The 17,736-nt window shown below is 47.1% G+C and overlaps 1 protein-coding gene across 1 annotated transcript in view; it reads right to left on the bottom strand.

Annotated features, from left to right (window-relative positions):
- Positions 1-3,427: 3,427 nt before the first annotated feature.
- Positions 3,428-17,736, bottom strand: part of PRKD1 (protein kinase D1) — a 929,258-nt gene continuing 914,949 nt past the window's right edge. Inside the window, exon 18 of the mRNA XM_086936991.1 lies at positions 3,428-7,551. Coding sequence (XP_086793117.1) covers positions 7,360-7,551 — 192 coding nt within the window. The 3' untranslated portion in view covers positions 3,428-7,359. The remainder of the gene's footprint in view (positions 7,552-17,736) is intronic.

Below are 17,736 nucleotides of genomic sequence, written 5' to 3'. Positions count from 1 at the left end.
ATCAGAGTTTTTTCTAGTGGCAGTTTTGACTCACCAAAATGTAGCTCAGAGGGTTAATATGCCTGCTGCAAAGAACAGATCTGTATTCCATGTGGATAGCTGAGTGGAATAGTGAAGCGAGCATTTACCAGTCTTTAAAACAGATGAAATGTATGTGAGAGAGGGGCTATGGAGAGATGAGGGGCACTTTTGCTCCTCCTTGGAGGAGTTCATGGGGGCCGCCAATAAAGATTGTCGCACCGGGCGCTACCAGCACTGAAGCTGGCCCTGTTGCCAGGCACCGGCACCCCCACAGCGAACCTGCACCTGCGTCGCAGCTAAACTGTGGGTAATTTAGGTGAGTTGGGGGAGGTGTGTAGCAGAGGACAGTCACAACTCTGACGTAATCAGCCCTGGACTCAGAAGGGGCTCCCAGCTGCCTCGTTTTATTCACCTGGGCCCCAGATGTGCACCCAGTGCGCCCTCGAAGCCAAGGCCGGGTCTGGGGAGAACATCCCGGATTTGGGCATTTTAGATCCATTTCCTGTCTGTTCCTGCAGCCGCACCCTGGGTAACAAGGAGGGCACCATGAGTGGGAGGAGCCCAGGGCGGGGGTGAAAGCTGCCCCTCCAAACTGGCGGCCTAGCAGAGAGCAGCTCCCAACAAGTGGAGCCAGGTGGAGGGCCCGCTGCGCGCCTCCCCAGCCATCTATCCATCCATCCACTCGAGGACGAGGCGGGGGTCCCATGGAAACGGCACCGGCTCGGATGAGGGGCGCGCTGCGCACTCATCCGCCCGTGATGCGGGGTCCCCATGGAAACGCATCTGCAGACAAGAGGAGACGAGCGCGGCGCAGAGGTGAACGGCAGGGGCGCGCCGCGGCCTAGCAACAGCAAGAACACACACGGCCAGGGCCGACGCGCACCGCTGCAAATATTTATTTTTATTGCAATAACAAAAAAAACAAGACTCAATCAAAACAGTTAAAATATCAAAAAAACAAGACTTTTCTTTTTTTTTTTTTACAAACGTACACAGAAAAAGGCAAGAGACCCTGGCGCTGGAAAGCTGCTTCACAAGTAGAGCTTGTAAACGCACACACGGACCCCAGCGTTATCCAAGGCATCTGGGTGCGAGGGCGGAACGGTTCAGGCCTTCAGAGGGGTACGAATCGTGTCTGGGGACCCTACAACGGGCATTTGCCAAGTGGCTTCGTGAACATTAAACGTCCACCCTCTCACCCCCAGGTCCCTTCCCTTAGACATTTTGTCTCCCTCTTTTACAATATTTTATTTAGGTTACGTACTGCATTGTGCAAAAAAAATAAAAATGAAAGCACAGCACAGATTTGAGTTTTCTCTCCAGCTGCCCACCCCTCCGATCCTTCATGGAGTGTTTGGCTCACGTGCGGTGTATCACACTGCATATATTTCTTGCAATAAATCGAAAAACACAGCTGAATATCAGATTTGTTTTTGGTATTCCTTGGGGGAAATGCCCACGAACATTATTCCAATGGTGCGCCTGCTCCAAATGTTTCATATGAAATACTTGTTGTGAAGAAATGTTACGTCTTGGGGTGGGAGTGGCTACATCAGTTTATGCAAAGGGGTTGAGGTGAAAATATGTAACCACTGCTGGAGAGGCTGACAGAGGAGGTTCTGGGGGACACTGGTGGTGAAAACCTAACCAGTAAACACAAGTCGACCCAAACACTGTGCACAGTGCTACTGCGCGTGCATGAGCCATCGCCCACAGTGAGACGGTTGGTGATAATGCAGTCAATGCCCACACGTTGAACCAAACAGCACCTGGCGCTACTGCACTTGCACGAGTCGTCCCCCATTGACGGCTTATGAATCTCAATGGGGCTGTGGCTCATATTTACTGGCTGGTTGATGTCAGACTTGGTACCTGGTGAGATGCCTTGTTTCCAGTAATAGTGCCACAAACCACGTGGACATTTAAACCCTCTAGACGATTGCCTGCCAAGGGTCCTGGTGCCCACCGAAGCCACTAAAGCTCTGAACATGTGGGCAACGCCAAGGAATTATGAATAAACTCTACTATACGATTTGTAAAGCACATGGAGACCCGGAGGCAACCCAGCGCTGGTTAGGACAGGTTGCACCATACAGAACGAGGAAGATACCTAAGAGACTACGTCTATCTGACGAGCCAGGTTTTACTAGCTTTTTGAAAGATTAGCTCATTGTCTAGAACTCTGATGGTCAAGGGAAGGGAATTCCAGAGCTTAGCATTGAAACTAAAAGACAGTCCACCACCTCTGGCTCTTTTAAAAGCAGGGGCAGGAGGCAGATGAAGGTTTGAAGACCTGATCTATTAAAGTTGTAAGGGGTAACAAACTGGCATTGACTAGGCAGGCCTTGCCCCAGTAGCACGGTGGGAGATGCACAATGACCTGAATTCTATTATTTGGGCATTGGGGAGCCACAGATCTCCCAATCCCTTCCTGGCTGGCTGAAATATAGGAATTCATGTGTGCGACAGCATTTAAAACAACTTGTAATTTCAGGGTAACTCCATTGGAGGACCTCAGGTAAAGTGAACTGCTATAATCCAAACAAGAGAGAATGAGAGCCTCAACTGCCCCACCACCTGTAAACACGGGAGAACAAATGGCAGGCACATCTTTTTAAGACAAAAACTGTTTTCAAAAACTTACAACAAAGGTGCTACATGACTCTGAACTACCTACCATCAGAACTACACGTGTCTCACTTCTAGCTTTATAAATATTTTATCAGGTTGATATGTTGGAGCCAGTTAAGAAATCTGCTTCAATGTGAGTCAAAGAGACTGGGCAGCAGAATTTTCCGAGTATGCAGTCATAAGGAAGTGGCATCCCACTGTTGGGTAGCACAGAAACCAGTTAGGTTGAGCACGTTATCAAAGGGGAAAATCATCCATTTTACCTCAAACTGCACATAATGTCCAGTCTGGTGTGTGGAGATAGCCCGAAATCATTGTGGTTTATTGAAAAAGATTCTTAGGACAGCAGACACCAAGTGGTTTATGTAGAAAGTGGCAATGGGAAGGTAACTTCCAGTGACCGGACCAGCCATCTACAAGAAAACAGGAGATGCCCCTAAACGGAGAGCCCCACTAAATATCTGAGAAGTCCTATGGTGGGCTGGAAGGACCAATGAAATCCGTGTCAAGATAGCAGTAGTGGCATGTCCTGAGTCATTGTTGTCAGTCCATATTGCGGTGGCCAGGCAGTGATGTGTCTCTGGATGTCATTTACAAGAACTGTTCTATTATAATGAATTTAATTGGATGTTCAGTCATCTACAGCAGTGGACAAAGGAAAAGCTCCACGTTGCTAGGTCAACTATGTACATAGGGGGCCATCTTGGAATGTTGACTTTGCATCGAAGCAACAGGAAAAGCAATGGGAAACACATAATTTATGATGACATCAGTACAAAAGGGTTTGTTTATTCTATTAATTATATTGTTGGTAAAAAGTTAAAAAACACAATTCAGTTATAACTTGAATTCCAGTTCTTAAACACTATCAGCATCAAACATTCCCCCATGCAGTCTGTTGACTTAAATCACTTGGAAAGGGATGGGTCCCAGCAGAACTCGAATTTTAAGGCAATATGAATTACTTTGCCTGACGAGGCAGACTTTTTCCCAGCCCATACTGCATCCCAAAGCTATGACCCTAGTCTTTCCAGCTGCAAGTCCCTCTACAAGCTTTTGCTGTTCAATGAATGAATCAATCAACTCGGATTTGTAAAGCGCAGATAATCACCCGTGAGAGTATCCACTTCCACTAGGCTATAGGTTTATACAATGCTCCAAAGAGTACATATTTGAACAGGTCAGATGAAGGAACAGACCTAATATCCGCAGCACAGGAAAGCACGTCATTGCAAGTGTCAGGTTGCTGCATCTGAAAGGGGTGGGCAGTGGTAATAACAGTGGGCTACCAACAATGGCCAGTCAGAAACTCATTGATTGTAAAGACTCCTTGTTATCACAACTCCACATGGCATGCATGAGGCCATATATGATGCTATATAGGAAATACTCATCTGGAAATCTACCCACATATTACGCATTCAAGGTAAGAGCCATTACCTCAAAGGGAAAATCTGGGATGGGACGAGACAGAGGCAAAATCAAAGTACCTGAAATTAAATGACAATGAAAAGGCAAGTTACATAATGTGCGATGTTCCGCCAGAGGTGACATGTTCTTGGTATCATGCAACTTGTTTTGCTTGTACTACCTTTAATACGTTTTCACATATAGGGTTCAATAGAAAAGTGTTTCTGACTAAAGAAAAAAAAAAGGCCTGGACCTGCCAATGGTAATAATGCACATGATACTGATCCACCTGGCTGGTAGCAAAGACCAACAGATGTGAGGCATTCGAGGCTGAGACAATTTCACAGTATAAATGAAGACTGTGTCACTGACAGGTATTATAAAATTCACCCCATATCAGAGATGCACGACCACCCCAGAATCTTCCCATTTTCTAAGTTTTAGATCTCTAGTTCTTTTAGAATGTGTACATTACGTGAAAAAAAGTGCAAAACCTTCTTATTTACATGCACACTTCTCGCATATCCTCTTCAGGATTTTGTGGCATCTTTCCATGTTGTCTACCTTAGGCTAATGGGAAGGTAGATTTCCCAGAGAAATAACAGCAGCATCTCTAACAGTGAAAAGGGACACACTGAAGATGACCAAGCCTTCTCAGAAGTGAGCTAGAAGTGTACAAAAATAAGCTGTATGTCAGTGTTTCCATTCGCTCTCGTCAATTTCTTAGTTTTTGGTCTCGTACATATTTTGCTGCGACTGGTGACTCGTGAACATCAATCATGTTTGGTTTCATTACGGAATGTACAAGTAACACTTTAAAAAAATGTGTTTAGAATGCTTCAATGCTGAAAATTGTTCCATACAGCAACGGTGCTGAAAACGGAATTCCTGCAGAGACACAGAACACACAAGCTAGCAGTAGTGTTAGCTTCCCTTACACAACGAACAGCTACAGCATGGACAGCAGTAGTGCAAATTCCAGTCACACAAGGACCATGGACAGCAATCACAACAGCAGTGCAAGATTCAACCAATAGAACGTGCACAGCAAGGGTAGCAGCAGAGCAAGCGCCAACACACAGAACGGGGCTCCAGCACAGGCAGTAGCACCGCAAGCTGACCTCACACACAGATGTGGAGAGCATGCCCCTTTTACCGAACAAGAATGGAGAGGAGCATGCAAGTTTCTATCACACACACGACAGGTGTGAGGAGAAACAGAGCATGCTTCCCTCACTCACAGTACAAATATGTAGAGGTGCAGTACAATACTGCTCACCGACAGACATACAACATGTGTGGAGAGGAGCAGTGCAGCCTTTCCAGGACCCCAAGCTTTACCTATGCTTTGACGGATATGTAAGACTTGTGAAAATGCCTGTATAAAAGCCTTAAGTACCCCATTTTCAAGAGCAGTGTCGAGTGCAGTTTATAATCCCAGGTCCTCCTTCTGAGAGAATAATTGTGATAGTGTTTTGAGAGAAATCGGTGTCTGTGTTTGTGGAGAGCTTGCCACTTCACAGGGAACAATACCAGCTGTCAGTGGATCGCAATTCTCAGACATTGTCTTTATGTGTTGGTGTCTTGAGGTAAAAGAATATATGTTCACCCTCACCCCAGTGCAGAGATAATTTTCATACCACTGCTATCCCACATTAACATCTGTCCCCTTGTATAAGGCTCTCTTATGTGCTGTTAAGGGCACTTGGTATTTGATGAGCACCGACACACCACAGGGGGCGCTAGCCATCCACTTTCAAAACTGACTGCTGCACATGCAGAAACCCACATGTCCTGGCGAAGGATTAGCTGGTCTGTTGTAAATGTAGTTTAATTGTATTACTATCTGGTGTAAGGCTTAAAGGTTGTATGGTATGAGTACCTGTACTTATATAAGGCTTACTACCACTGACCAGGCAGTGAAGCCTTTTGTGGGCGAAAAGACACTACTCTATCGGAGCCAAATATTAGTGATGCAACACTTGTACACCCCTCAGTGTGCAGTGATGACGTACACGTGCACGACATTGGCGTTCATACAAAGTTACGGGGGCTCTACTCAATATGGTGAGGGATCTCTGAGAGTCTTCTACCTCACATATATTCATAGGTCTTTGCCTTAAAGAGAGGCCCCGGTAGGGAGGCGTGCCCCCTGCGCCGCAAGCATTGCGTGCATGACAATGGCTTAACACAAAGTGAAGGGCCCCCGCAGAATATGCCCAGGGACCTCTGAGAGTCCCATATCTCACAGACATTCATGCCTCAATGGGAAGCCCGGGTGTGGGGGCGCAGGGTTGTGTTGAGCCCCTGGTGAATGAGACATTGTTGAATACAGTCTCCAGCACCTTAAGGTGGGCACGCCCGCCCCCGGATGACTCTTCTCTTCTGCATGATTTCCTCTGTCCCTGCATGTCACTCTGTGCACCAGGCGACAGCCTCCCAAATCCCCCTGTCACCTGGCTTCCTATGTGCTACCCTGTGCAGAGGGCACCAGCCCCCTGCTTTTCTCATTGCAGCGTGTCAGGCAGATTCCCCCACTGTTATCTGGCACTGCTGACAGTGTGATGGCCGGCCCCATGCCCTGAGGACGCTGCTAACTTCTTGGCGCTATCTGTGGCCCTCCATGTCCGCCCTGCTTCCTCATCAGCTCCTCTGTGCCACAACCACCAGCGGGCAGCAGGCCCCACCTGCCACCTCACCCTGCCAGCTTGTTTTATTTTATTTCTCGTCTATCCTGACGAGACTCGCTGCCAGGTTCCCTCATGACACCCAACCGTCAACATTCGGCCTTTCGTGCCCTGCTCAATATTGACCCCACCCTGTCTGTCGCCTTTGCAGAAACGGACCGGTCAACACATCTACATCCTCTTTGCAAAGTTGTACACCAACCAACACCCGGAAATAGACCCTGGGACGGCGCTTCCTGTGGCATTAGCTCAGCTGAATTCCGGCCTGGTGATTGGCTGCATGGAGCCACGTGATCTCCCATTGAGCTCCTCCAGTCTACTTGTGCTCCAATAAAAGCCCACGTATAGACGGCGGTCTGGCGTCATGGCGCAGGGACGTCCTGTCCAATAGAGCGCAAAGACGGACCAATCTGCAGAAACATGTCATAAATGTTACAAATGTCGTTAGTTTCGATCTGTCCTGAGGGCTCCAGCCAATGGGGTCCAGCTGCGTCGCGACTCATGCGCATGCGCGCCCTTGCGGCGCATGCGCGGTGGTCTTCCGCTGGGCCGCTCGTGAACGCCATGGGGCGGAAGCAGTGACCGGGCTTCAGATGAGGCCCCGGTGGCTTCACAAGGCCCTGTCCTCCGCCTCGTCGGGCTCCTGGCTGGCTGGCGGCGGTGTCCGGAGGAGATGGGCAGGGTACCGCAGGCTGTGCTCGGCCGCGTGCTGCTGCCACCGCTGGTCGTCGCTCTCGTGAGTGATGTACCGCTCTCCGAGCTTGCATTCAAGCTCCCGCAGATCTAACCAGGTCTGGTAATCCTGCAGGCAAAAGAAACAAAACACGGGTTAAGGCCGGTCCCCTGCTGCACCGTGTGAGCTTGTGCTTCCAGCATCATGCAATGAGAAGGGGCCTGGGATATACCGGTCACAAAGTCAGGGACAGCAGTCATAGTGCTGCCATGGCAACTATAAACAAGGCCTAGCAGCTTCATGCAAATCAGTTATGGTTTGGGTCTGCGTGTGCACTAAACGTGTGTGTATAACAGACACCTATGGGGGATTTTAAGGCAAAATTAAAGGGTGTTTAAGCCCCAATCAATGTCACAGTCGCAATTATGTCAGGGCCAGAGGTAGCGTTGGTGCTGCATTCTGACAGCGCGCGCTCGCTGTGTAGAAACAGACGTCTGGGATGTGACTGAGAATGAACCAGAGCTCTAAAGTTTCCTGATTCAAAGGGCCAGTGGCTCATCCACCTGTACTCCTTCTTCACCATATATTAAAGTCAGGACGGCAGGTAACCGGTTGCACAATATAAAAGCTGGAGGGTATAAACTACTCAAACACAGACCAGAGAACACTGGGAGGCGGGTGAGTCAAACGGCTGAACTGTACAGGGTGGCAGGAATGCTTTGTTAGCTGTCTGGAATGGGTTGAGCAAGGTGTCTGCACAAGAGGATGCTAGTTCGGAGTAATGTCTAGCCTTGTGGGGTCTGAACCTTGTCATGATGCTTTGACCTTTATTGCCAGATGCATGGAAGGGCTGTGTTGTGAATAGTCCAGCAGGGACAGGCAGTGTGGCAGCAAGAAAGCTTCTGGTGAGGCGTGTTTCTTGGAACCGGACTACATAATACATGCAGAATAGGTTACTTACATTGGGTATAACAATTTCTGATAGAGACCTGGTACCATTACTTGAAATATGATTGAGACTATTTAACCACAGGTTCTTTACCTTTTGAATATTCCCTCAGACGTCAGACTGGATCAGGAAAATGTTAAGCAATATGCCTGCACACCGGCAGGTGGTGCCAGCGGCTCCGCATCAACATCGGTTTATTCCGGAAGTGAGCAAGCCTGGATAGGTGCCACCCATGCGCACTGACATCCGTTGTTTTCTCACTCGTCTCTGCCTTCAGACACTGAGCCAAAATCAGATTGGTTATGGCTAGTGTGCAGAGCTCTAACCTAGTAGGTTTTTAAGTGGAGAAGAATCAGTGTCACAGAAGGGGAAGGATAGGAGGGTCAGTGAGTAATCTGCTACTAGTCTCTACCAGAAAGGGTGTTACAGAAGGTAAGTAACTTGTTCTTCTAATAGAGACTTCAAACTGCAGGTTCCTCACCCCTTGAGTAGATTGTAAAGCAGTACCTTTCAGGTGATGGGTCAGTGAATGGGCTCAAATCAGAAAGCCCTGCAGGACTGAGCTGGCAAAGTGGCAGTCTTGAGGGACCTGACTATGAAAACAGTAGTGCTCTGTGAACATATTGAGGGACGCGCATGTAGCTGTCTGTCAAATGTCCAGGACAGGTCTTCCATGTGCCAACCACTGGTAGCGGTTTTGTCTCTGGTTGAAGGAACCCACAAGCCTTTCAGAGGCTGCTTTTAAGCCAGTGCGTTTCAGATTTTAATGCAGAGTACGATCAAGCAAGAGATGGTCCTCTTCTTCACTACCTTGCCTTTCTATGCTCCAGTGAATCTAGTTAAGAGCTGATCGTTAACTTGGTGTGCCCTTGCCTCAATGTAAAAGTCAAGAGCTTTTTTGGATCCAGCCGTTATTCTCTCTACTGCTCCTTAAAGGGGTGAGACAGAGAAAAGAATGTTGTGACGGTGAGGATTTGCCTAACTTGAAAATAAGTCACCACTTTTGGCAATAAGGAGGCACATATCCTAAGAACAAGCCTGTCTTGGTAGAAAGTGATATAAAGAGGGTTAGAAGAGAGGGCCTGTAGCTCACTGGTCCTCTATGCCAAGGTTACGGCAACCAGAAAGACTTGAGAGTAAGCAACGTGAGGGGATAGCTGTGTATAAGTTAGAAGGAAGAACACAAAAGAAAAGCCCAAACTAAATTTAAATCCCACTGGGAATACTGAAAGGAGAAGGGGGAAACAGTAGCTGTAACTTCTTCAGAAAGCGCATCAGACCTGGTGGTTTAAACAACAAATGCTGGTCTGGCAAAAGTAAAAAGGCCGAAATAACTAACAGGTACCTTTTAGCCGTGCCTAATGCAAAGTATTTCTGGACTAGAGAAAAAACGAGCAAAAAAATCTCAGACATCTTGGCGTAGAATGGGTCAACTTGTTTAGTGTACTAGACCACAAACTTCTACCAACATCATGCGTATGCTCACTTGGTGGAGGGACCTTTGGCTCCCAAAATAACATCAACAATCTCAGGTGGGCAGTCAAAAGCGCTGAACTGCTCCAGCTCAATCTGCAAGTATGGAGGTAGAGGGTGCACGAGTTTGGGTGCAGGATCCTGTCCTTCTACTGCTAAAGGAGATCCTCCCAAAGAAGCAGTGTGATTGGAGGACTGATGCACATGCCCAGGAGTTTGGGGTACCAGTCTCTTTTTGTTCAAACTGGAGCCACTAGGATGACTTAGTGCTGGTAGTTCCTGATCATCTTCAGAATATGGGGCAGCAGTGGTGTCGGCAAGAAAGTGTACAGGAGCCCGAGTTCGGCTCTGAGCTTATTAATTTATTTGCGGTTTTTATAGAGCGTCGCGCTCTATAAAAACTGCAAATAAATCCCTTGGATATCACGGCGCTTATACCAAATAGGGACTACTGATGGCGGATGCTGAGATGCTAAAGATTGGGGAAGAGGTGGGTTTTCAACTTTTTTCGAAACTGGAGGTAATTTGTAGTATGTCTTAGGTCAGCAGGGAGCTCATTCCACCTTTTTGCTGCCAAGTAAGAAAAGGAGCGACCGCCTATTCTAACTTTGTAAATGCGTTTGGTTTTAGCCAAAGCTGATTGACATGAGCGTAGGTTCCTAGTGGGGACATAAAAATTCGATCTTCCCTTGAAGAATTGTGGGGCCAGTATTATGTAGAGCCCTATGGGCATGGCTAAGCAATTTGAAGGCAGCCCTCTGACGCATCGGGAGCCAATGAAGTCTCTTTAAGCATTCCGACGCCAAGTCTAGTTTACCTTTGTTGCAGATGAGTTTGGCCGCCAGATTTTGCAAAACCTGTAAGCGGGAGAACAAATGTTCATTCATCCCTACAAATAGCGCATTGCCATAGTCCAGGCGACTAACCAATAGGGCCTGTGTGACTGAGCGCCTGCAATCCAGGGGTATCCAGGGAAATATCCTGGCGAGAAGTTTTAATATGGCAAAGCCCTTGCCACAAAGGGCTGAATGTGTCTCTTAGCGAGAGCCACTTTGGAAACTCCAAAACTCAGAAGTGCGGCATTGCATGTTCTTGGCAGTGAACAGATTGTGTCAAGATTAATCCCATTCTCAGAGGAGACCTTATGCCACCTCTGTGTGTAACCGCCACTCGTGGTCTGTAAGGCGTCAACTAGTCTGCTCTGCTGTTAAAAGATTCCGCTGGGTGCTGAACCTTAAGGAAAATACTCTGGCCTTCCAGCTGCCTCCAGAGGTGCATACATTTTTTGCACTGGGTCCACGACCTCACACGCCCTGTCTGTTGCAGTACCACATGGCGGATGTGTTGTGTGTGAACACCCGAACCAACCTCCCTTTGTTGGATGGTAGAAAGGTATGAAACGCCAAGGGAATGGCTTGTCGACATGTAGCTGAGCTTCCACCACAGATTCAAGGCCTTTGATCTTCACCTCTCCCAATTAGCAGTCACACCTAAAAAGCGAGGCGTTGGTCCCCACTTTCAGCTCTGGGTGAGCTAGGGAGAGGGGCCCTAGAAGCCTTAACGCCCCGAAGGCAGCTGACATTCACTGACTGCAGTGCAAGACCCGGAGATGATAGAACTCTCTTCCCAAAGGTCATTTGGATTCGTGGTCAGGAGGAGTGGTGAGGAACGCATTTAGGTTCACTTACTGGCTGAAGCCTGTACCACCAGGCTCTCGGGTGAGAGGTGCTGGGTCAAGACGGCAGGCTCCCCATGTGCAGGGTGATGAGGACTGACAATCTGGCGTTGGAGTGGGGGCCCTGAAAAGGGCTTAGCCCAGGTTCCCAAGAGTGTGTTGGTGAGGGCCTCATTAAAGGGAAGTAAGGGAGTCAGCACTAGTCTGACCTTGTTAAAGCACCTCAGTCAATACATTAATGTTTTTTTTTCTACAGAGTTTTATATAGCGCAAACTTGACCCGAATCGGGTATCAGAGCGCTTTACATAGCACCAGTTGCGTTACATGAGGACACATTCTTTTTTTGTTAGGCACGGGGGAGATTAAGTGATTTGCCCAGAATCACAGGATGTTCAGCGTCGTTGCCTAGACTCGAACCCAGTTCCCCAGATTCGAGAACGACCGCCCTAGCCATTAGGCCTGAGTGGGTAACTCCGTATCCAAGACCTCAGGTGCTTTCCACATCTCCATGGCAAATGACACACTTTCCTCAGTGACTGGGACCAGAGGTGTTATATTGTTATGTTTTTTAAATTTGTAAGGCGCACAGCTACCTGAAGAGGTTTCCCGGCGGCGACCAGGTAGAGAGAAAAATAATAAATAGAGAGTTACTGATTGAATACCCATGTCTTCACTTGTCTACGGAAACTACAGAGTACAGTTTCCTCTCGTATAGAGATAGGAAGCGAGTTCCATTGGGAGGGTCCCAAATAAGAAAAGGACCTACCGCCGATCCTGGTAAGTTGGATTTTGGGGAAAACAAATTTAGATTGGCCAGCAGAACGCAGGCGGCTAGAAGGTGTATGCAGCTGGATTGAAGATTGCAAGTATGGTGGGGCTGTTCCAGATTTAATTTTAAACCTAAAGTTCAAGGCTTTAAATTTAATACGATTCTCCACTTTAAGCCAGTGTAGTTTGCAAATAGAGTCGGTAGCTGACACCATCCTAGGGACCTGACAGCAGCCTGGCAGCTGCGTTTTGCACCACCTGAAGCCTTTGTACTATGGTTTTATTTGAGCCTAAGTATAGAACGTTGCCGTAGTCAAGCCTAGACGTAATCAGGGCCTGGACTACAGTACGTTGAAAAGAGAAGGGTATCATCCACAAAATCTTCTTTAACCATTTCAGAATGGTTAAAATGGGTTGCAGCCACCCTAGTGACTTGTTTCTTTGACAGGTGATCGTCAATGATGATGCCCAGGTTGCAAACTTGATGTACCGGCTGGGGTAGGGTGCCCATTTCGGTAGGCCAGTGTTTAGATCCCTAGAAGTTTTGGTCCTTTCCTAAGATCATAACTTCAGTTTTATCTCACTTTAGTCTGAGTAAGTTGTTTTGCATCCAGGATGCAATTTTTCTCAGACCAACCTGAATAGCAGATGAATCAAATCCCTTAGATGAAGTAAGGGAAAAGATTAGCTTTGTGTCGCCAACGTGCAAACATAGTCAGTGAAGAGCAAAGGACTGAACACTGAGCCCTGAGGAACTCCATAAGGAGATCGGTGGAGATTAGAGCTTGCAGAGGTAGAGAAAACCTGAAAAGTTTGATCAGCTAAGAAAGAACAAAGCCATTGTAAGGCTGAACCTCCAAGGCCTAAGGAATGCAAGGCTTTCAGCAGAATTGTGGTTTAGATGATGTCTCAACATTTTGGTAACACCAAGTAAAGTAGTTTCCATGCAGAATCCTGCTCTGAAACCCGAAGAAGATGATAAATTCTGAGACTCAACAGAAGACGTCAGCTGGGAATTAACATGTTTTTGAAGGAGCTTGGAGAAAACCAGGAGCAGAGAAATAAGACTGAAATTTGATGGCAAAGAAGGATCTGCATTATGATTCTTTAAAAGAGGGAGCACCATGGTGGCCGTCATCTTTTGGAGCCGTGCCTGAACCTGCCACAAAAGTACGGAATCTGGGCGTCATCTTTGATGACAACCTAAATTTTATGGCACATGCCAATCAGACTGCCGCCACGGCATTCTACAAACTACGCCTAGTCAGGAAGATTCTCCCTTTTCTACCTAAAAATGTTGGCAAGACACTTGTCAGCGCCCTTGTTTTGTCAGCACTGGATTATTGTAATGGCCTGTTTGCCAGTGCCCAAGCAAGGGTTATCAAGAAACTGCAGGGAATCCAAAATGCGGCAGCCAGACTACTTTCAAACACCCCTAAATTCAAGCCCGTAGCTGAGACCCTGAGAAGTCTTCACTGGCTCCCAGTGAGGAACAGAATTAAATTTAAGACACTGTGTATTGTCTATAAGTCACTTCACCACCAAGCGCCGCAATTTTTGAAAGACCATCTTGTCCCATATATTCCCTCCCGGACACTGCGTTCAGCAAAACAAAATGACCTGGTTGTGCCACGGACCAGGTTGGTCAATTGGGGAGACAGACGTTTCCTAGTGGTAGGCCCTAAACTATGGAACACAGTCCCGCAATCCATACGATCCAGCCCAAATCTGATATCATTTAGGAAAAAACTGAAAACCTGGTTATTTAATCTTTAAAAATTCCCACTTTTCCATGATACCTAATAGGAGAGCATACAAAAGTACAGCGCCGAGACGCCTGCGGGCAATTGTTTGCGCTTAACAAATGCTAAAAATAAATAAATAAAAATAAATAAATAAATGGCATGTTTCCATTCTGGAGGAACAAAACCTTCCTTGTAAAGAGGCATTAAGAAGGTCCATGATCAGTAAGAGCGTGGGTGCCTCAAGCTGCGTCATCACCGAGATGGGAAGAAGGTCATTAGGAGAGCCTGATTTGATACGAGCAAAGAGTCAGTTAAACGTGCTAGGTTCTAAGAGAGACCATGCTTCCAGCCTAATGATGGATTTTATATTATGGATTAGAGGCACCTCAGTACTAGCCATAGTAGGTGTGGTGTTGGAAGTGTGTCGGGTATTAGACAGGGTATCATAGGCTAGAGCAGTATATATTTTCTAAAGTTTCTCCTCAAAGAGGCGAGCGAGGTTCTCGCATTGCGTTCCAGTTAGCGAGCATGATATTTAGTATTAGACCTGGATAGTTCTTTAACTACCTTAAAAAGGGTTTTGGGCAGTGCTGGGCTTGAGATATGCTTTGAGAGACAAGCTAAGCACGAGCCTTTTTGTAGACCATCTTAGTATCCATCTTATAGTATTTTCTCTGCTGTCTTTCCAGAGCTTTACATCTAGATTTCTCAGTCTAGACCTTCTGTGTAAACCAGGGGGCAGACAGCCAATGGTTACCTAATTTTTTGTAGGAGTGAGGAAGGCAGGTATCTACTGCATGAGGGATCCATCTTTGGATGGAGCCCAGATCTGAGGTAGCAAGCTTTTTTATAGATGGTCTTGAATCTTCTAGGAGATTATTTAAGTCTCCAACATTGAGCTTAGCCCAATGTCTTACTTTGGGTTTAAGTCCGGACGAGACTACTGGAGTGCTGACTGCAGCTTTCACCAGACAGGTAACCGCAAAGTGGTTAGGCCAGCACAAGGGGAAAGCAGGGAGCAAATAAGATACGACAGATTAGAAAAATGTGGTTGAAGCAAGTGGCCTGCTACAAGGGAGGGACCTGAGTCACAGGGATGAATATTCATTGCTTCAAGGTCATCAATGAAAGCCGCGCTTTTAATGCACGCAGTCATCTAGATGAAGATTCGGGTTACCCAAGATGGTGAACTTGGCAGCATTCAGAACATGGGAGGTTCTAAGGTCAGGTAAAGAAAGTGACCACAGCCCAGCTTGGCCCGGAGGACGATACACTAGTGTACCAGACAATGAAAACTTAGGTGTGAGTTTGCGTTTGAATAGTGAAGCTTCACAGTCATTAGCAGGTAAGTCAATCAATATAACTTTTGTGAATAATAGCAATGCCATCCACCATTCTTAATTTTCTGTCTTTCCTGAAGATGGCGTAATTAGTTGGGACTGCAGCCGCCACATCAGGCCCTGAACTGTCATGTAACCAGGTTTCTTTTAGAAAAACTGTACCAGTTGAAAGCAGGCCAGTGTCTGCAGAAGTGGCCAGTTCACTGGCATCTTGGAGATCCTCATACCAATTGTCCCCATGGTAGGACTGAACAAACTCACTTCCAGTATTGTACATGCCATTATCTGAATACATCCCAAAAAGATCATGCATAACCGGTGTCCCTTGAGGCAAGGGCACTGTGTCAGTGTCTGAAGGATTGCCCATGTTTGGAGGAATAAGCAGCGTAGACAGTATCCTAGGTCGGCGTAGCAATGTCTGTGAGTTTGTTGCCATTATGGGTTGGATGGCGTCGCCGGATTGCGCTCTGACTCGCGAATGAATCCAGAGGGACCCACTGATGTTGAGGGAGATCCTGCAGGGGAGATCAGATAGGAAGTCCCTCCACTCCTTGGGCCCGAAGGCGCCTATGAGGGAGAGGGTGTCATGCCACAAATATGGTCCATCACATTCTGAAACTCCTGAACTTGTTGAGTAAGGAATTTACCTTTTTGGATGGTCACTCCCCCTAGTTTTTTCTGACTGATGCTGCTGGTTGTTTGACCCTGAGAGTGCACTGAGGCCTGCTGACAAGATCTCAGTGTCTGCACCCTTACCCCCAAAATGAGAATGTTACATTGGCTATACCCAGTTGGCATAATACTTACCAGTTAGTCCCTAATATATGGTACCCAGGATCTGCGAGTTACTTTCCCCTCCAGGGATTGCAGCACTAGTTGTGCCATCTTGAGTGTGGCAAGAGTAAAACGAGTCTCCTAGTCTACGACTGCAGACTGCAAGGGCAGCTTTGAACTGCTAGCCCGACTTTGCCATTTAAAAGCGATGGCAATGTCAACTGTCCCCCTAAAACGTATGTCACACCCTTGGCAGGCCTACCCTACCCTAAGGGAGGCTGCAGCATATTTCATGGGCAGAATATGTATTTTACATGTTCTGACAGTAAAAATATTAAATTGTCTTTTTTACTGTGCAAAAGACTTGGTCACGTTGTGTGCATGGTTACATGCTGATCACTCAGCTGTGAAAACTCTTGAAGGGTGCTACCAAAGTTGATACTCCAAAGTATCAAACAACTCTACATGAAGCCCAACTTGGTTCTCGAGCCAAAATGAACGGAACAAGTTACATGAAGCAACTTTTACAAAACTGCCACTTGGTTGCCTTCGATTTCCTGTGCCCTCAACGGTTGCACATGGAGCTTGAACCCTAGACAGCATTTTGCCCTCCTTTGGAAATGTGCTTACGACTCCTAGGAAAGGAGACAATAGAGGTCTTAAACTGAAGAGCGGTGGTACATCCCTCCTATTGGAAGCCACTCGGATGTTGGCCCACAAGGGGAGCTTCAAAGCTGAAGCCACTTTTGAAGGGCTAATGGGGAACACTTGAAAGATGGGCAGCCCCATTGTTTAGGCAGACCAGCTGGAACCCTGGAAGGAGAAGGGAAACTTGTTGTCAAACAGGATATTCAGGGATGTGTTGCCCCCTTGGTAGCAACACCTCTGGGTTGGGCTAGGGAGCGATAGACTCAGAGAGAGAGGGATTCTACCATCTTTGGTGACTCCCGGGATAGCAGGATTCCACAATTCCAGGAAGTGGTCATTAGTAGGGAGGGAACCTGGTAGGGCTTTGGCATATAACTGCATCCTAACGTGAGGGTATTTTTTTGTACACAAATAGAGCACCCCTGGCACTCAGATCTCGATTAGACTGGAAGGAAGACATAGGAAAGACTACCCTGCTGCACCAAGTTCTCAGCGAAAAGAGGCTGCACCGATATGTACTGCATCTGCTGCACCTGGTAGCTCCCAAAAGGAGGGACTGAGGCCTAGATGTATCATCGTTCCTGTTTGCCATTTCTTAATTGCGATTTTTACCGAATCGCTATTAAGAAATCGCAAAATGGGATGTATGTTTTAAATCGCTATTTTTTTGCGATTCCTTATTATTCCTAATTTGCGAATTCGCAAGTTGCAAATTCGCAAATAAGGAATAATTTCCCATTCATTCCTATGGGCCAGGAGGCCCATAGGAATGATTGCGAAATAATTCTCAAATTGCGAATTCGCAATTTGAGAATTATTGCAAGGGTGCAGGGGTGTCTCATGGACACCCTGCTGCACCCCTGAAACTTCCATGTGTGTGCATATGGCGCACATACATGCCCCATGGGCATGTATGTGTGTCACATGCCACCCTCAAAATT

The sequence above is a fragment of the Lissotriton vulgaris genome, chromosome 9 (assembly GCF_964263255.1).
Source record: "Lissotriton vulgaris chromosome 9, aLisVul1.2, whole genome shotgun sequence".
Classification (NCBI taxonomy): Eukaryota; Metazoa; Chordata; class Amphibia; order Caudata; family Salamandridae; genus Lissotriton; species Lissotriton vulgaris.
Note: the sequence above shows the minus strand (reverse complement) of the source record. Positions and strands in the feature narration are given on the sequence as shown.